At 42.7% G+C, this 18,264-nt stretch overlaps 2 protein-coding genes across 2 annotated transcripts; both read left to right on the top strand.

Annotated features, from left to right (window-relative positions):
* On the top strand, nt 1-6,802 carry LOC122329177 (Fc receptor-like protein 3). The gene is made up of 7 exons (XM_043225374.1): nt 1-63; nt 1,243-1,374; nt 1,552-1,684; nt 2,069-2,110; nt 2,219-2,479; nt 2,680-2,958; nt 6,648-6,802. The coding sequence occupies exons 3-7, from the start codon at nt 1,654-1,656 to the stop codon at nt 6,800-6,802; spliced, it is 768 nt and encodes a 255-aa protein (XP_043081309.1). The 5' UTR covers nt 1-63; nt 1,243-1,374; nt 1,552-1,653.
* Nucleotides 6,768-18,256, top strand: LOC122328783 (titin). The gene is made up of 16 exons (XM_043224720.1): nt 6,768-6,924; nt 10,604-10,882; nt 10,987-11,277; nt 11,436-11,714; nt 11,819-12,109; nt 12,722-13,000; nt 13,326-13,592; nt 13,679-13,969; nt 14,761-15,015; nt 16,045-16,308; nt 16,550-16,651; nt 16,776-16,832; nt 16,980-17,033; nt 17,198-17,266; nt 17,498-17,545; nt 18,076-18,256. The coding sequence occupies exons 2-16, from the start codon at nt 10,708-10,710 to the stop codon at nt 18,081-18,083; spliced, it is 2,730 nt and encodes a 909-aa protein (XP_043080655.1). The 5' UTR covers nt 6,768-6,924; nt 10,604-10,707; the 3' UTR covers nt 18,084-18,256.
* Nucleotides 18,257-18,264: the final 8 nt, after the last annotated feature.

Consider the following 18,264-nt stretch of genomic DNA (forward strand, 5'->3'; position numbering starts at 1 on the left):
AGCCTATGTCATATTTCTAGAGAGAAGAGGGGAGGAAGGAAGGAAGACGATCATCTAATTCAGGTCAGTTCTGCCTCAAACATTTGTGTGACTTTGACATTTAGCTCTGTATCTCTTTACCACGGAAAGCAGGGAGGGGATCAGAGCACACTGCAATGTCCGACATCGTACTTGCAAGTTACACGCATTATTGTTAGTGAAAGTTAGACATCACTAGCAGCAGTGTGCATAACAATCTTATAGTATTTGCCTTTAGCCTTAGCCCACACTTTTGCACTGGCTCTCAGGAACCAACAGACCAGTAGAAACGCTAAGTGTTTCTTACTGTAATGTAAGAACTACAGTAGGAGTTGCTGGTTGACATTAAACGCTGGGCTAAAACCACCAGAAATTTTTTTGCTGACAACTACTCGGAAGACAGCAAACTACCACCCTGTTCAAAACAACAGCATATGCTAGTTAGATGTTTTGAAGCATAGCAGCTGGTTTGAGCTGGTTAAAGGTGGTCCTTAGTTGGTCATGAGCTGCAGTTTAGGCTGGTCCTCAGCAGGAGCTAGTTTCTTAGGACCAGCAGACGATGTTCTCTTATTTTAAACCATCTCAAACCAGCTGCCATCCTTCAAATAACCAGCATACGTGATCCACGCTTTCAAAATGAGCCGGGAATATCAGGCAAATCGTCAGCTACAGGCAAAAAACAAAGTGAAATCTAAATGATTATTGGTAGAATTTGAAGTTTTCAAAAAAACTACTTAACTAAAGGAATTAAAAATCAGACAAAAAAGAAAATGACTCTGACTCGACATATAATGTAAGCCGCATTCGTAGAGTAAGCTCAGAAAGGAATCGGCGAATGAGAGTGAAGCAATACTAAGTAACAAATTAAATGAGAAGTAACAAAAAAAATCTCAAAAGGTTTGACTATAAGAATGAATTCGGCCTGCGGCATACGTCAAGTCAGAGGTCAAGCAAAAAGCTGGAACTCAACTAAGATGTCATGTAAACCTAAGATGGCTTGGGGGTGAGTAAAATATGGGGTAAATTTTATTTTTGGGTGAACTTGGGTGATTCCAATGCTCCAGATAGCAATTACACATACAAGCCTGTCTTTATTTGTGCATTTTCTGAAAGGAGTACCGCTGACTGACATTCGAAGCGTGCACATTGACATCATTTCTGTGCTGTCTTTTGCATTTGTAGCAGCTCCACCTTCAGCCTGATTGTTAAAGCGTTTGTTCACAGGATGTCGGTTCACCACATTTCAGATCGGGAAGCTTCCAACTTTAACTGCTAAAACTGTCAGATGCAGCATAACAACTTCGGTCTAAATTTTGTTTCAAACTGAGGAAATTTGTGACAGATGTCGCTTTTTTGGTGAGAAAATACATTTTATTCTATCTGTTATCTCCTTCACACATTTAAGGTTCATTTGGTTCAAACTGAAAGTGAGCATCTCATAATTTATATTTATATAATTTATATATATATATCACATTGCTAGCTGTGAAATTATGATACACTCAATTTTATAAATCTTTTTTTTTGCTGCAGTTTTGAACGTCTAATCTAACAGGGCTACTGACAATAAGGTTTGAGGAACAAGGAAGTCCAAAAGCTTTGTTCGTGCTGGCTCTGCTTTGACTACAGCTACAAATGGAAAGGTTCAAAATCTTAGTTTTGACAGGTAAGATGTGTTATTTTTGATAAAAGGGCTTTGCTATTTTGTGATAACAACCATTGGATGCACATTATTCCGTTTACTGGTTGCAACAAAAGTTAATAATTAGACAAGGAACATTGATCTGAATCAGTGACAGCCGAGTGAAACATTTATCACTACAAACAGTCATGATGACTCGTAGTGATCCTGTGTAATTAGTTTTACTGGTTGTTTTTGAGAAATAACACACCGCTGAATGTCATAATTGAGATATAATCAGAATCAAGTATTCCAAAAAGTCTAGTAACGGTTACTATTAGTTTAATGGGAACCAATAAAACCAAAACTCTCACTGTACTGTAATGCCTTTTCACTCTGAGATCTCTGAATCTTTGTGTTAATTCATAGTGGCAGTGTGTGCGCAAGCAATGTCTCAAGACAGCACTACTGGTGAGATTCAGATTGGGATTTTTATTGTATTTTCAAGTTTCAAGTCAAATTTTTCACACAGCTGTGTAATTAGCTTCTCTAATCTATTATCTATTATTCATCCTCTAGAATCTCCAGTTCAGATTTCCAAGCCCAAGATAACTGTGAATCCAGATCATGGGGTGCTGTACAATACTGAGAGCGTCACTCTGAGCTGTGAGATCTCTGAAGGACCCCCGGGGTTACAGTATGACTGGTACAAGGACTCAAAAGATCTTGGTCAACATCAGCGCAGCATCACTGTGAACGAGAACGGAAAATATGAATGCAAAGGAAAAAGAAGAGAGACTCGGTCTGAAAAAAGTGATGTTTACACTTTAACTCTGAAAGGTAAATGAATATCACATTTGTGTCTACAATTTTTTTCTTATTTACTATGATTCTGGTATGAAATAAGTCAATAAGCGATTTAGGAGTCTAAACAATATTGGCCTGATCTTTGTGATTTTTTGTATAGTGTAATAGGCTCTGTATTAACTGTCGGACCTTATTTATGTAAAAGTTTGGTTTATTTTCCTCTCTTGTTTTAGCTCTACCTAAACCACAAATCCAGTCTGCATGGACAGAAGCATTTACTGGTGAAGAAGTCTCTTTGCAGTGTTTGATTCCAAACGATTCTGAAAACTGGACTTATATGTGGTTCAGGGGCTCAGACAAGATTGTCTCCGGTGCTGAATCAAACATGAAAGGAAACAGTCTCACACTCTCAGTTCAGTCCAGTCATGACGGGGAGTATGTGTGTCAAGCTGAGCTGCACCACAGAAAGGTGACGACTGAAAAAAGTGCACCGCATTCGTTAACGGTTAAAGGTACGAATCTTTAATCAGTTTATTTAAAAGCAGTATATTGTGGTTAAATTGCAATCGCTTACAGTATGTTATGAAATACAGACATTTTAGAAAAAGGTTTCTTTTAATTAAACAGTTAATTGAATTTTGCACGTTAATAACCTTAATGTTTAATTCCAACTCTATTGGAGTTTTTGTAAGTAATTCACTTTGTTGATTTGAATGATTACTAGTAGGTTACCATTATCTTCACTTTAGAAAAGGGATCCAAATAATTAGTACTTTCTTCAGAAGGATGTAGGGTCATTACTATCCAAAACCTTACATACATCTCAAAAGCTTACAATGAAGTCAGCTGATATTAGTGAGATGATTTCACTTCAGAATACTGATCCGAGTAATTTATAGTTTTTTTTAGAAAGATTTGGTAATACTTGAATCATTAATAGTGTGATAATATCATCTTCATTTTGAAATAAATTATTTATTATGCATAATAACATTAAATATTGTGACGGGGTGAAGAGACACACAGCAAGGAGTGCTCAAATCAAAACCCCGGAGGGTGGATTTATTTAACAGAAAGTCAAAAATACGAGTGAGGGTGAAAGTCTGCGTGCTCAGTGGTGCTGGAGTGCTCTCTCTCTTCCTTTCCTTTCTCCTGGTGCAGTGTGTCCGTGTCGTGGGGTGCAGGCTGATCGGTTAAAAGGTGCTTTCTACAGGGGACAAGAGAAGAGGTGTTAATGTCAGCAATCATGGAGGTGAATGCTCCTGGTCAGCATGCCGCATGGCTTTTTTATGCCACTTCGCTGACTGGGAACAGCTGGGACCAATCAGCCTGTGATGGGCGGGTGTAAGCGTTTTCCTGGTCCTGTAACAAAATGTGCGGTTAGGGAAAAATCCTGACAGACCTGTGAAAGCCGCCCAGATCCAAGAGAGGCCATTCCAGCTCGGTGACGCACAACAATGTGGAAGTCCTGGAGCGCTAGGAACCACCGGGTCACCCTCGCGTTGGTTTCTTTGGCCCAGGCCATCCCCGGCGTGATCGGTGAGGAGGGTAAATTTCCGGCCGAGAAGGTAATATTGCAGTACCGCAGCATAGTTTCTCTCGGTCGGGGACAGCTTTCAGCTGACAAGATTGGATGCTTCTCTCCTCATGGATCTGGAAGAGAACTGCTCCCAATCCCATATCGGATCTCACCGGCATCCGTCTGCAACAGAAAGGGGCAGCTGAAATCTGGCTCTCAGAGGACCGGTTCTGACGTTAGTGCCACCTTGATCTTCTGGAAGGCCTCTTCCATAACAGGGGTCCAATTTACCTTTTTGGGCTGCCCCTTCCTGGTCAGGTCCATCAAGGAGGCAGCTAAAGAGGGGAAGTTGGGGATAAAGCAACTGTAGTAGCCCGCCAACCCCAGGAAGCTGGGTTTTGGTTATGGGCCTAGGGGCATTCTGCACGGCTTCCACCTTCTTCTCCTGGGGCCGGATAAGACCCCTCCTGACATGGAAACCGAGGTACTTTACTTCGAACAGCGCCAGGTGACATTTCCTGGGGTTGGCTGTGAGCCCAGTCCTCCGGAGTTCAGACAGCACCCTCCGCAGGCACTCCAGGTGGTCCTCCCAGATTTCCAAGTTAGTGATGAAATCGGCAAGATAGGCCGCGTAGGTCTGGTGGGGTCACAGGACGACGTCCATCCTGTGCTGGAAGGTTGCTGGGGCTCCGTGAAGAACGAAGGGAAGGGTCCGGTACTGCCGCAGTAAAACGCAGTTTTAGGTTTAGAGGTTTTTGAGAGGGGTACCTGTCAGTAGCCTTTGGTTAAGTCCAGAGTGGAGATACACCGGACCCTTCCCAGACAGTCCAGCAACTCGTCTACGTAGGTTGGCTGCGGCGGCCGGGCTGGTGCAGTCTGTATGTGACCGGGCCGATTCTCTCCATCACAGTGTAGGGTCCCTGCCAGGTCGCTAGGAACTTGCACGCAGCCGTAGGAATGAGGATCATGACCTTGTCACCGTGCTAGAACTCCCGTGGTTGGGCTACCCAGTTGTAGTGCCGCTGTTGGGCCTGCTGAGCTTTGCACAGGTGGTCCCAGACTAGTGGCATGACACGGTCTATCCTATCCTTTCCCTCATCTCCTTAACATGCTCCACGACGGTGCAATGCGCAGCCGCTCGTCGTTGACAGTTCCCTCTGGGGCAGGCCAGCTTAGTGGCGGTGGCAAGCAAGTGGTCAAAACCCGGCCAGTCATTTCCCAGCAGTACTGGTACTGGGAGGTCTTCGACAACCCAGACTTCTACTGGCCAGGCCCCCGCCTTGGCTGAGAGATGGACCCGCAAAGGCAGAACTTGCAGGGTGTCCCCGTGTACACAGGTGATTGGGATATACACCTTCTTCTCCAAACACGGGGCCAGGATGTTTGTGCGCACCAGGGTGACCGTGCTGCCTGAGTCCAGTAGGGCCGGAAGGGTTTGCCGTTCACCTTAACCTCAGCCTCTGGGGCTCCCTTGGGCGGGTCGTGGTGGACGATGCACCTGGCCAGCCATGCACATGCAGGAGGTGCCGGATCCTCCATAGACATTGGCTCATCGAGAGCAGAGGGAACCGCTGGCCTGTTGACTGGTCATGGCGTGCCCTCCGGCGTGCAACGCTCCTGGACCAACCTCCGGGGAAAAGGCAGCACTCGTTCCCCAGGCTCCTGGTGTTGGGCCGTGTTCGCCAGTGAGTGGGAAAGGGCTCGCAGGAACCGTTTGACTACGACCCATTCCGCCACCTGACCCGCTGTTGGGGTCCCGTCGAGCAGCCAGTGTTGGATGAGGCGTGCGAGCTTGACAGTTTGTGCCCGGGCCTGAAGGTGTGGATTATACTCCCAGCTGTGGAACTGCTGGGCGGTGATTATGGGTGAAAGGCCGAGCCGGGCGAGAATCTCTCGGTGTACTTCCGGATAACTCTCCGCTGCCTAGCGGGAAAGGGAGAAATACGCATGCGCCTCGCCGGTTAGCAGGGGGGCCAGTACTCATGCCCACTCCTCTGGGTGCCATCCTTCAGCGTTGGCAGTCGACTCAAACATTTGTAGGAACACCTCTGGATCGTCATGAGCGGACTTTTTTGGCAGCAAGTTCATCATAGGGTGGCGAGCTCCTGGTGAGATTTTCTTCCGTGTCTCACTACCTCTCGCCTGCCAGTGCAACCTTGTCTGGTGGGGCTCAACACAGCACAGTCTGTGGTTCATAGAAACATGATTGCAAGTCCAAAACCTTGACGAGACAATGCAAATATCGTACATTTAACTAAACTAAACAGAGGTTTAGTGTTAGTTATAGACCCCGTTATAAACGGCGCTGATGGTTTACAGGTGTTTATCTGACTCTGCATAGCTTCATTTTCTGCTTTTTCTGATGGTTCACGATCAAGTCTTTGCATTTTGCCCATGTATGAGTGTATTTATGCCTGTTTGTTCGGTTATGTGAGTTAACGTTTAGTTATTAAAACCTTTGTGCACAAGCTACATGAGTTTCTGGTTCTGCCTTGCAAAGTAACGGCCCTTTACGATTTCAACACTTGCTACATGCATTGACACTGCTGTGCAACTTCATGCTCAGAGTAAAACTACTATATTCTATGTTTTATTCTTATTCCCATGAATGTGTTAGTATTAAGCTCTGTGTTATATACAGCATCTGATCTCATTCAACTCCATTTTCCTCTCTTGTTTTAGCTCTGCCTAAACCGCAAATCCAGTCTGAATGGACAGAAGCGTTTACTGGTGAAGAAGTCTCTTTGCAGTGTTTGATTCCAAACGATTCTGAAAACTGGACTTATATGTGGTTCAGGGCTCAGACAAGATTGTCTCCGGTGCTGAATCAAACATGAAAGGAAACAGTCTCACACTCTCAGTTCAGTCCAGTCATGACGGGGAGTATGTGTGTCAAGCTGAGCTGCACGACAGAAAGGTGACGACTGAAAAAGTGCACCGCATTCGTTAACGGTTAAAGGTACGAATCTTTAATCAGTTTATTTAAAAGCAGTATATTGTGGTTAAATTGCAATCGCTTACAGTATGTTATGAAATACAGACATTTTAGAAAAGGTTTCTTTTAATTAAACAGTTAATTGAATTTTTGTTAATAACCTTAATGTTTAATTCCAACTCTATTGAGTTTTGTAAGTAATTCACTTTGTTGATTTGAATGATTACTAGTAGGTTACCATTATCTTCACTTTAGAAAAGGGATCCAAATAATTAGTACTTTCTTCAGAAGGATGTAGGGTCATTACTATCCAAAACCTTACATACATCTCAAAAGCTTACAATGAAGTCAGCTGATATTAGTGAGATGATTTCACTTCAGAATACTGATCCGAGTAATTTATAGTTTTTTTTAGAAAGATTTGGTAATACTTGAATCATTAATAGTGTGATAATATCATCTTCATTTTGAAATAAATTATTTATTATGCATAATAACATTAAATATTGTGACGGGGTGAAGAGACACACAGCAAGGAGTGCTCAAATCAAAACCCCGGAGGGTGGATTTATTTAACAGAAAGTCAAAAATACGAGTGAGGGTGAAAGTCTGCGTGCTCAGTGGTGCTGGAGTGCTCTCTCTCTTCCTTTCCTTTCTCCTGGTGCAGTGTGTCCGTGTCGTGGGGTGCAGGCTGATCGGTTAAAAGGTGCTTTCTACAGGGGACAAGAGAAGAGGTGTTAATGTCAGCAATCATGGAGGTGAATGCTCCTGGTCAGCATGCCGCATGGCTTTTTTATGCCACTTCGCTGACTGGGAACAGCTGGGACCAATCAGCCTGTGATGGGCGGGTGTAAGCGTTTTCCTGGTCCTGTAACAAAATGTGCGGTTAGGGAAAAAATCCCTGACAGACCTGTGAAAGCCGCCCAGATCCAAGAGAGGCCATTCCAGCTCGGTGACGCACAACAATGTGGAAGTCCTGGAGCGCTAGGAACCACCGGGTCACCCTCGCGTTGGTTTCTTTGGCCCAGGCCATCCCCGGCGTGATCGGTGAGGAGGGTAAATTTCCGGCCGAGAAGGTAATATTGCAGTACCGCAGCATAGTTTCTCTCGGTCGGGGACAGCTTTCAGCTGACAAGATTGGATGCTTCTCTCCCTCATGGATCTGGAAGAGAACTGCTCCCAATCCCATATCGGATCTCACCGGCATCCGTCTGCAACAGAAAGGGGCAGCTGAAATCTGGCTCTCAGAGGACCGGTTCTGACGTTAGTGCCACCTTGATCTTCTGGAAGGCCTCTTCCATAACAGGGGTCCAATTTACCTTTTTGGGCTGCCCCTTCCTGGTCAGGTCCATCAAGGAGGCAGCTAAAGAGGGGAAGTTGGGGATAAAGCAACTGTAGTAGCCCGCCAACCCCAGGAAGCTGGGTTTTGGTTATGGGCCTAGGGGCATTCTGCACGGCTTCCACCTTCTTCTCCTGGGGCCGGATAAGACCCCTCCTGACATGGAAACCGAGGTACTTTACTTCGAACAGCGCCAGGTGACATTTCCTGGGGTTGGCTGTGAGCCCAGTCCTCCGGAGTTCAGACAGCACCCTCCGCAGGCACTCCAGGTGGTCCTCCCAGATTTCCAAGTTAGTGATGAAATCGGCAAGATAGGCCGCGTAGGTCTGGTGGGGTCACAGGACGACGTCCATCCTGTGCTGGAAGGTTGCTGGGGCTCCGTGAAGAACGAAGGGAAGGGTCCGGTACTGCCGCAGTAAAACGCAGTTTTAGGTTTAGAGGTTTTTGAGAGGGGTACCTGTCAGTAGCCTTTGGTTAAGTCCAGAGTGGAGATACACCGGACCCTTCCCAGACAGTCCAGCAACTCGTCTACGTAGGTTGGCTGCGGCGGCCGGGCTGGTGCAGTCTGTATGTGACCGGGCCGATTCTCTCCATCACAGTGTAGGGTCCCTGCCAGGTCGCTAGGAACTTGCACGCAGCCGAGGGAATGAGGATCATGACCTTGTCACCGTGCTAGAACTCCCGTGGTTGGGCTACCCAGTTGTAGTGCCGCTGTTGGGCCTGCTGAGCTTTGCACAGGTGGTCCCAGACTAGTGGCATGACACGGTCTATCCTATCCTTTCCCTCATCTCCTTAACATGCTCCACGACGGTGCAATGCGCAGCCGCTCGTCGTTGACAGTTCCCTCTGGGGCAGGCCAGCTTAGTGGCGGTGGCAAGCAAGTGGTCAAAACCGGCCAGTCATTTCCCAGCAGTACTGGTACTGGGAGGTCTTCGACAACCCAGACTTCTACTGGCCAGGCCCCCGCCTTGGCTGAGAGATGGACCCGCAAAGGCAGAACTTGCAGGGTGTCCCCGTGTACACAGGTGATTGGGATATACACCTTCTTCTCCAAACACGGGGCCAGGATGTTTGTGCGCACCAGGGTGACCGTGCTGCCTGAGTCCAGTAGGGCCGGAAGGGTTTGCCGTTCACCTTAACCTCAGCCTCTGGGGCTCCCTTGGGCGGGTCGTGGTGGACGATGCACCTGGCCAGCCATGCACATGCAGGAGGTGCCGGATCCTCCATAGACATTGGCTCATCGAGAGCAGAGGGAACCGCTGGCCTGTTGACTGGTCATGGCGTGCCCTCCGGCGCAACGCTCCTGGACCAACCTCCGGGAAAAGGCAGCACTGTTCCCCAGGCTCCTGGTGTTGGGCCGTGTTCGCCAGTGAGTGGGAAAGGGCTCGCAGGAACCGTTTGACTCACGACCCATTCCGCCACCTGACCCGCTGTTGGGGTCCCGCCGAGCAGCCAGTGTTGGATGAGGCGTGGCGAGCTTGACAGTTTGTGCCGGGCCTGAAGGTGTGGATTATACTCCCAGCTGTGGAACTGCTGGGCGGTGATTATGGGTGAAAGGCCGAGCCGGGCGAGAATCTCTCGGTGTACTCCGGATAACTCTCCGCTGCCTAGTGGGAAAGGGAGAAATACGCATGCGCCTCGCCGGTTAGCAGGGGGGCCAGTACTCATGCCCACTCCTCTGGGTGCCATCCTTCAGCGTTGGCAGTCGACTCAAACATTTGTAGGAACACCTCTGGATCGTCATGAGCGGACTTTTTGGCAGCAAGTTCATCATAGGGTGGCGAGCTCCTGGTGAGATTTTCTTCCGTGTCTCACTACCTCTCGCCTGCCAGTGCAACCTTGTCTGGTGGGGCTCAACACAGCACAGTCTGTGGTTCATAGAAACATGATTGCAAGTCCAAAACCTTGACGAGACAATGCAAATATCGTACATTTAACTAAACTAAACAGAGGTTTAGTATTAGTTATAGACCCGTTATAAACGGCGCTGATGGTTTACAGGTGTTTATCTGACTCTGCATAGCTTCATTTTCTGCTTTTTCTGATGGTTCACGATCAAGTCTTTGCATTTTGCCCATGTATGAGTGTATTTATGCCTGTTTGTTCGGTTATGTGAGTTAACGTTTAGTTATTAAAACCTTTGTGCACAAGCTACATGAGTTTCTGGTTCTGCCTTGCAAAGTAACGGCCCTTTACGATTTCAACACTTGCTACATGCATTGACACTGCTGTGCAACTTCATGCTCAGAGTAAAACTACTATATTCTATGTTTTATTCTTATTCCCATGAATGTGTTAGTATTAAGCTCTGTGTTATATACAGCATCTGATCTCATTCAACTCCATTTTCCTCTCTTGTTTTAGCTCTGCCTAAACCGCAAATCCAGTCTGAATGGACAGAAGCGTTTACTGGTGAAGAAGTCTCTTTGCAGTGTTTGATTCCAAACGATTCTGAAAACTGGACTTATATGTGGTTCAGGGGCTCAGACAAGATTGTCTCCGGTGCTGAATCAAACATGAAAGGAAACAGTCTCACACTCTCAGTTCAGTCCAGTCATGACGGGGAGTATGTGTGTCAAGCTGAGCTGCACGACAGAAAGGTGACGACTGGAAAAAGTGCACCGCATTCGTTAACAGTTAAAGGTACGAATCTTTAATCAGTTTAGTTATCAGGGTGAATCATAATCATTGAAATTCATTGAAATTGTAATTATGATAGATGCTTAAAAATTTATCTTTGTGTGCAGTGCCACCTAAACCAAAGCTGTCAATCATGTCTAAATGGAAAACATTTTACCAGACTGAAAAACTGTCTCTGAAGTGTTCAGTCAGTGAAGATTCAAATAAATGGGACTATGAATGGTTCAGAAACGGATCTGAGGTTCACAAGGACGAAGACATTTCCTTTTCTGGCGACACACTCTCCATCAGCTCAGCTAAAGCGGCTCATTCAGGACAGTACACCTGCAGAGGAAAACACCAGACGAGGACACCAGTGACTACAGGACAAGCTGACGCTGTGCAACTTCATGTGCAGGGTAAAACTACTTATGATATTCTTTGATTTAGTCTTATTCCCATTGTGCATTCATCTTTTACAACGCTTCAGTAAAGTTACCAAGAAATTCAAGAAGTTGTTAGTATTAAGCGCTGTGTTATATACAGTATTTGATCTCATTTTCCTCTCTTGTTTTAGCTCTGCCAAAACCACAAATCCAGTCTGAATGGACAGAAGCGTTTACTGGTGAAGAAGTCTCTTTGCAGTGTTTGATTCCAAACGATTCTGAAAACTGGACTTATATGTGGTTCAGGGGCTCAGACAAGATTGTCTCCGGTGCTGAATCAAACATGAAAGGAAACAGTCTCACACTCTCAGTTCAGTCCAGTCATGACGGGGAGTATGTGTGTCAAGCTGAGCTGCACGACAGAAAGGTGACGACTGAAAAAAGTGCACCGCATTCGTTAACGGTTAAAGGTACGAATCTTTAATCAGTTTAGTTATCAGGGTGAATCATAATCATTGAAATTCATTGAAATTGTAATTATGATAGATGCTTAAAAATTAATCTTTGTGTGCAGTGCCACCTAAACCAAAGCTGTCAATCACGTCTAAATGGAAAACATTTTACCAGACTGAAAAACTGTCTCTGAAGTGTTCAGTCAGTGAAGATTCAAATAAATGGGACTATGAATGGTTCAGAAACGGATCTGAGGTTCACAAGGACGAGGACATTTCCTTTTCTGGAGACACACTGTCCATCAGCTCAGCTAAAGCGGCTCATTCAGGACAGTACACCTGCAGAGGAAAACACCAGACGAGAACACCAGTGACTACAGGACAAGCTGACGCTGTGCAACTTCATGTTCAGGGTAAAACTACTTATGATATTCTTTGATTAATAAATATCAACAAAAGTGAGAGGCATACATAACACTTCAATGAAGAAGCTGCTAAATGTTTTGAACTGCTTTGAAAGTATGATGTACTGTATAGTTCATATGAAAGACATACTGTCAACGTTTAATACAGTTCAGTAAAGAAACTGTACTGACCTATATCGGTGTACAGATGTTCATGTCAGCATTTACAGTCTCCCGTCTACTCTTCTTTACAGCAGTCAGACACTATTAGCAGCATGAGTCCATTCATTTAATCTTGGATAATAAATAATAAAAAGCACATGAAATTTAAGGCAGTTTTTGCATGAATGTGGTCCACTCTTTCTGATTTTAACCTCTGTGACTCGTAGCTAACAAACCAAAACCAATCATTACAAAACAGCAGTGGTTCGAACCCATCTACACTAATGAGAGAGCCCAGCTTCGTGGTTTCCACTTGGAAATACCGCTGGAATAAAAACTCATAACTTCAGAGCACAAATCCAGAAAATTACCAAGAAATTCATGAACGTGTTAGTATTAAGCTCTGTGTTATATACAGCATCTGATCTCATTCAACTCCATTTTCCTCTCTTGTTTTAGCTCTGCCTAAACTACAAATCCAGTCTGAATGGACAGAAGCATTTCCTAGTGAAAAAGTCTCTTTGCAGTGTTTGATTCAAAACGATTCTGAAAACTGGACTTATATGTGGTTCAGGGGCTCAGACAAGATTGTCTCCGGTGCTGAATCAAACATGAAAGGAAACAGTCTCACACTCTCAGTTCAGTCCAGTCATGACGGGGAGTATGTGTGTCAAGCTGAGCTGCACCACAGAAAGGTGACGACTGAAAAAAGTGCACCGCATTCGTTAAAAGTCCACGGTAAGGATAAGTTATCAGTTTAGTTAAAATCAATGTGAATCATAATCAGCTGCTTTGTGAAGCACAGCCATTTGTAATGTTTCTTATTTCAGAAGATTAAGTTTTTTATAAATCATAACCTCATTTTTATTTGGTAAGTGTATGTTTATAAAATAATGTCAACAATGTTGATGTTGTAACGATTACATTTTGAGTTTTGTGCTGTTGCATAAAAAATGCACAAAAATAAATATTTCTTTGTCTATAAACCATTATATAAAATATACACTGTCAAAATAAAATATTATTTTATAAATAAATGATCACAATTTCTATCATTTTCAAGGATCACAGCCAACAATCCTTCTGCGGCAAGTTCCGCCCTACCCAGAGATCTACACGGGAGAACAAGTCAAACTCACTTGTGGCATTAAAGAGCGAACTTCAAAATGGCAATATCTTTGGGAAAAAAATTCAAAGCAAGTAAACACCGACCTCAGCAATCCCAATTACACTATTCCAAAGGCTTCACTCTCTCAAAAAGGAGAATACACTTGTCAGATAAGAAGGAGAGAGATGACATTCACAAAGTCTACAAATCTGACTATAAAAAGTAAGATATATATTTCTATGAGTTTTTACATGTCCAGGAATAATGTTAGAAAATGTTCAGTTCTGTTATGCTCTTTATCTGTGCAGTGCCACCTAAACCAAAGCTGTCAATCACGTCTAAATGGAAAACATTTTACCAGACTGAAAAACTGTCTCTGAAGTGTTCAGTCAGTGAAGATTCAAATAAATGGGACTATGAATGGTTCAGAAACGGATCTGAGGTTCACAAAAACGAGGACATTTCCTTTTCTGGAGACACACTGTCCATCAGCTCAGCTAAAGCGGCTCATTCAGGACAGTACACCTGCAGAGGAAAACACCAGACGAGGACACCAGTGACTACAGGACAAGCTGACGCTGTGCAACTTCAAATTGATGGCAAGTGTAACTGCTTTTGAAAATATAAAATTCTATGATCTATACATGTACAAAAGCAGCTTCGGTTTAATGATGAAAAGGCATGAATTTGGCAAACAAAAAGTGCATAGCCGAAATCCTTAAGACCTTCTTTAATCTTTAAGATATTGTTGATGAAATCTGAGTGCTCTCTGACCCTCCCAATGGAAAGCAAGGGTACCAAGCAAACTAGAAAAAAACATCACGATCAACAAAGTATTCCATGTGACAACTATGTTTCAGCTGTAATTTTACAAAGCTATGGGAATACTTTTTTTATTTGTGCAAAGAAAACGAAAATAATCATTTATTTCACGTTTTCGTCTCTACTGAATCACCTGTGGATGCGCATTCACAACAGTGCAGTGACGCCAACTTGTGGTGTCATTAAGCTATATGCTAAGCACATGCTAACATGCTTTGACTAGAAATAGACACGCAGTGAAATATGATAACTAACAGAAAAAGATGAGAATGTGCATCATTTCTGAAATGAACATCTTGGGTTGGTATGATAACCCTGATTGCCTGATTGAGGGAACAAAGATACTATGCATATGGTTCCTCACAACTATCATTACTTCTGAATGGGTTGAGATGCCCATAACTCCTCAGAATAAAACAATTGAGCAAATTACAGTATGTGATGGCCTATTTATACGGGGCATGGCCAGCTAATTTCATTGATCTAGGACATTAAACATGCGCAACTCAAGACGTTTTTTTTTCTGAAGGTGATCCGTTTTTTCTCATTTTACCTCTGTTGCTTCTAGACATAACCCCAAACCCAACCATTACAAAACATGAGTGGTTTGAATTGTTCTACACCGAGGAACGACTCCATCTTGACTGTAACATGTCAGGAGTTGGCTGGGTATACCACTGGCATAAAGACTCAAATCATCTGATCACAAATCCAGAGTTGACCATCAAATCAGTATCTCACAGTAACACCGGTGACTATTACTGCAAAGCAAAGAGAGGAGACTTCTCGGTGGACAGTGAGACTCTACAACTGCGAGTTGAAGGTAAGTTGTGTCCATAAACTACCTCATGTGGCCATTTCATTTAGAATATAACCATGGCAGTGCACTAAACAATTTTAAAATGATAAGCTGACAGCTCACAAAAAAAAAACGTTGACAATTCAGTGATCATTTCACACTCATGACTTGTTTAAAATATGACCTTCGTCTTCTGTGGAAAACTACATTTTGATATCAGTTAAAGTGCTGGGTGATGAATGGTTCATATTTTGGTTTTGGGAATCCCCAACAACATGCTGACATACTTGCTAGGTCAAAAAACATGTTTTAAAATATAAGTTTATTTTTACTTTACTTGCTCACGTATTCATTTTTCTAAACCCCTCCTACTGTGGCGATTGGTCTCATTTTCATCTCATAATGCCTGATAAGCAGAGTTTGAATTCATTTGCATTAAATTATGCCAAAAGACAAACAAGTAGGCGGGCGAAGGGAGAAAATCTGCATTGAGGTGCCAGGTTACTGAGGGCTTTATAACAAAATAATAATTTTATTTTAAAATCAATACTGTACTTGAGAGGGAGCCAGTGTGGGGGCATCAAAATAGGAGTAATATAGAAAAGATAGAAGATAGAAAAGCTTAACTTTACGGAGAAGACAAAGTTATCAAAAACTTTGATTTATATCTGCAGTCAGTAAAAAGCGCGTTATATTACAATAATAATGCCTTACATTCTTGCTTGGTCTCCAGTAGCTTAATGGCTTATCATAGAGACTTTAGACCAGCATAGCAAAAAATGTTTTGAACCAAATCACTACCCTGCCTTTAATGCTCCACAGAATAAAGCAAGTCATGCATGTTTGGTACAACGTGAGGATAAGTAAATGATGCCTGAATTACTTTAAAAGTGTTGTTTAGCCTACAGCGTGATATGTTTCGAACATATATGGTAAGTAATAATTTCACAAGAACATTTTGAATGTTAGGGAAAAGTAAAAGCACTAAGGCTTACTGAGTAAAAGCTTCGCAATGAAACATACTTTACCCATAACATATGACTTTGCTCTTAGCTCGTCCGCCTGCACTCCTGAGTCTGGAGACTGAACTGGGTGACATTATGACTGGGTATATGACTCTGAGGTGTAACGTCTCAGACGGCAGAAACTGGAACTACACCTGGTTCATGGACGGACAGCAGCTCAACGCATCCTCAGATGTACTCAGAGTGACAGGAAATGAAGAAAACATCAGAAGGGAATTCAAGTGCAAGGGAATTAACACAGTGAGACCGCTGTACTCCGCTCTGAGTGACGGCTTCATAGCCAATAATATTAGTGAGTCATGGGGATATTTGCTATTAAACCTCTATAGATGTGAATAACTTGTGCATTAGAACAACATTGGAATGTTTAGATTTTTAAAATCACAAGTTTCAGTTTTTATTTTCAGTGAAATTATACATATTCACGATAGCTAAAGCAAAATAACCTACGCTCTTATTTCTATATAAAAAATTTGGAGGAAATGTTTTTTTAACTCTTCTAACTTTATCTAAACGTGTGCGTTTCTTTTCAGTATTCAAGAGAAAAATCCTGCTGGCCATCTCAGGGTGTCTCGTCTGCTGCTTCATCATCCTGATCATTGGATGCATCGTTCTAAAAATCACCCGGAAACCAGGTACATTCAGGAAATTAGAAGAAAATAAAGCACGATTCGTTGGAATCGGATGAAAAACGATACCTGTTTGAAGTTGACGGCGTCAGCATAATGTATTTCTTACAAAAATGTTTCTTATCATCAGAGGTAAAAGACACAGCACAAGAGGACTTGTTCTTCTCAATGACAGACTTCAAGAACCGTAAGTTTTGCACTGTGCATTACTTGTGAGTGATTGTGTGTGTGTGTGTGTGTGTGTGTGTGTGTGTGTGTGTGTGTGTGTGTGTGTGTGTGTGTGTGTAAAAATTCTCTGTATTTACATTTATACGAGTCTTCAATCACTCTACAGAAACTGCTTCCCCCATGAAGGAGTACATGGACAACAGACCATCAGAGCTGGAGGGTATCTGCTTTTAATGGCATTACAATATTTTGCAAACCTTATACAAAGTAAACTAATTCTCTGCCATTTTGTATGCATGTAATATGTGTTTTTAAGCATGATCGTGAGTTTTTAAGCTAGGCTAGAGTGAAAGTAATGGCCACACTGTCTCTGTTATCATTCAGACTGTGAGGAAAAAGAGGAACTGATCACTGACCGAGCTTCAGCCGCTCACGAGGATGCTGTGATTAAAGGCAGGAGACCTATAACAAACTGATATCTACCAATCATATCATAATATTGTAACACAAAGCACCATTTTGTGGTACTGTAAACTGTAAAAAAAATTAATAGGTCACAATATTCTACGACATAGGAAGGAATTGTACTTTTCTGTACTATGAATTGTGTTGCATTGTGTTTTAGGTGTTATATAAGTCTATTACACAATCTAACAAACAACTCCCATAATTTTTCTGTTAAAGACGAAGAAAAACCAGCGTCAGAAGCCAATGGCCTGACATCATTTAAAGGTAAGTTAAATTCGGTGTGATTCTAGTATCGTTGGGAAACTATTATAGCTTGAATTCATATTTTGAATTAGTTTAGATTTTTTTTATATTTTTCTATTTTCTTTCCATTTTTGGTCTTTCTGTTCTCTGTATTATTTTTTACAGTTTGTATTTATTTATTAAAGATTAAGTTTTATTTCCATTTAAAGTTTTAGTTTTTCATGCGACAAAGGTTTGTGGTTTTAGCTGAACTACAATAACCCAAGTTAAACTGCACTTTTGCATTTTAATTGCATTTTCTACTTTTTGTAGCGGTGGGACTGAAAGTTATATTTGGTGTTCTGCCTCAATAATTGCATAAAATTTTATAAAAAATATTTCTACACTTTTCACAGCCATAAAGATATATTACTCATATAAATGATTTCTTTCAGCGGGGTTTATAAGTGAAACCATAAAACGTGGCTACTAACTATTAATTGCAAAAGAATGAGTTTGAGTGAACAGTTTGAAAGCAGATTTTGAGTTCAGTCATATTTCCTCCTCTCCAGGATTCTGAACCATTTTGCCAGGAATCACCATCATGAAGCAGCTCCTACATTTTAAAAGCTAAAAACAGATAAATGTAGAGCTGAACTGCTGTGGAGAGATACAGCCTTAAATAAAGACATTGATTGTAGGAGGAGGTAAATATTACTATATATATATATATATATATATATATATATATATATATATTA

This window comes from Puntigrus tetrazona, chromosome 23 (assembly GCF_018831695.1).
Source record: "Puntigrus tetrazona isolate hp1 chromosome 23, ASM1883169v1, whole genome shotgun sequence".
NCBI lineage: Eukaryota > Metazoa > Chordata > Actinopteri > Cypriniformes > Cyprinidae > Puntigrus > Puntigrus tetrazona.

Excerpts from the sequence above, each read along its gene's own strand:
- LOC122329177 (XM_043225374.1), top strand. The coding sequence starts at position 1,654 with ATGGAAAGGTTCAAAATCTTAGTTTTGACAG. Across the intron at positions 2,480-2,679 it reads TTACACTTTAACTCTGAAAG|CTCTACCTAAACCACAAATC; the intron begins GTAAATGAATAT and ends CTCTTGTTTTAG. Across the intron at positions 2,959-6,647 it reads GCATTCGTTAACGGTTAAAG|CTCTGCCTAAACCGCAAATC; the intron begins GTACGAATCTTT and ends CTCTTGTTTTAG.
- LOC122328783 (XM_043224720.1), top strand. The coding sequence starts at position 10,708 with ATGTGGTTCAGGGGCTCAGACAAGATTGTCTCCGGTGCTGAATCAAAC. Across the intron at positions 16,652-16,775 it reads AAAAATCACCCGGAAACCAG|AGGTAAAAGACACAGCACAA; the intron begins GTACATTCAGGA and ends TCTTATCATCAG. Across the intron at positions 16,833-16,979 it reads AATGACAGACTTCAAGAACC|AAACTGCTTCCCCCATGAAG; the intron begins GTAAGTTTTGCA and ends ATCACTCTACAG.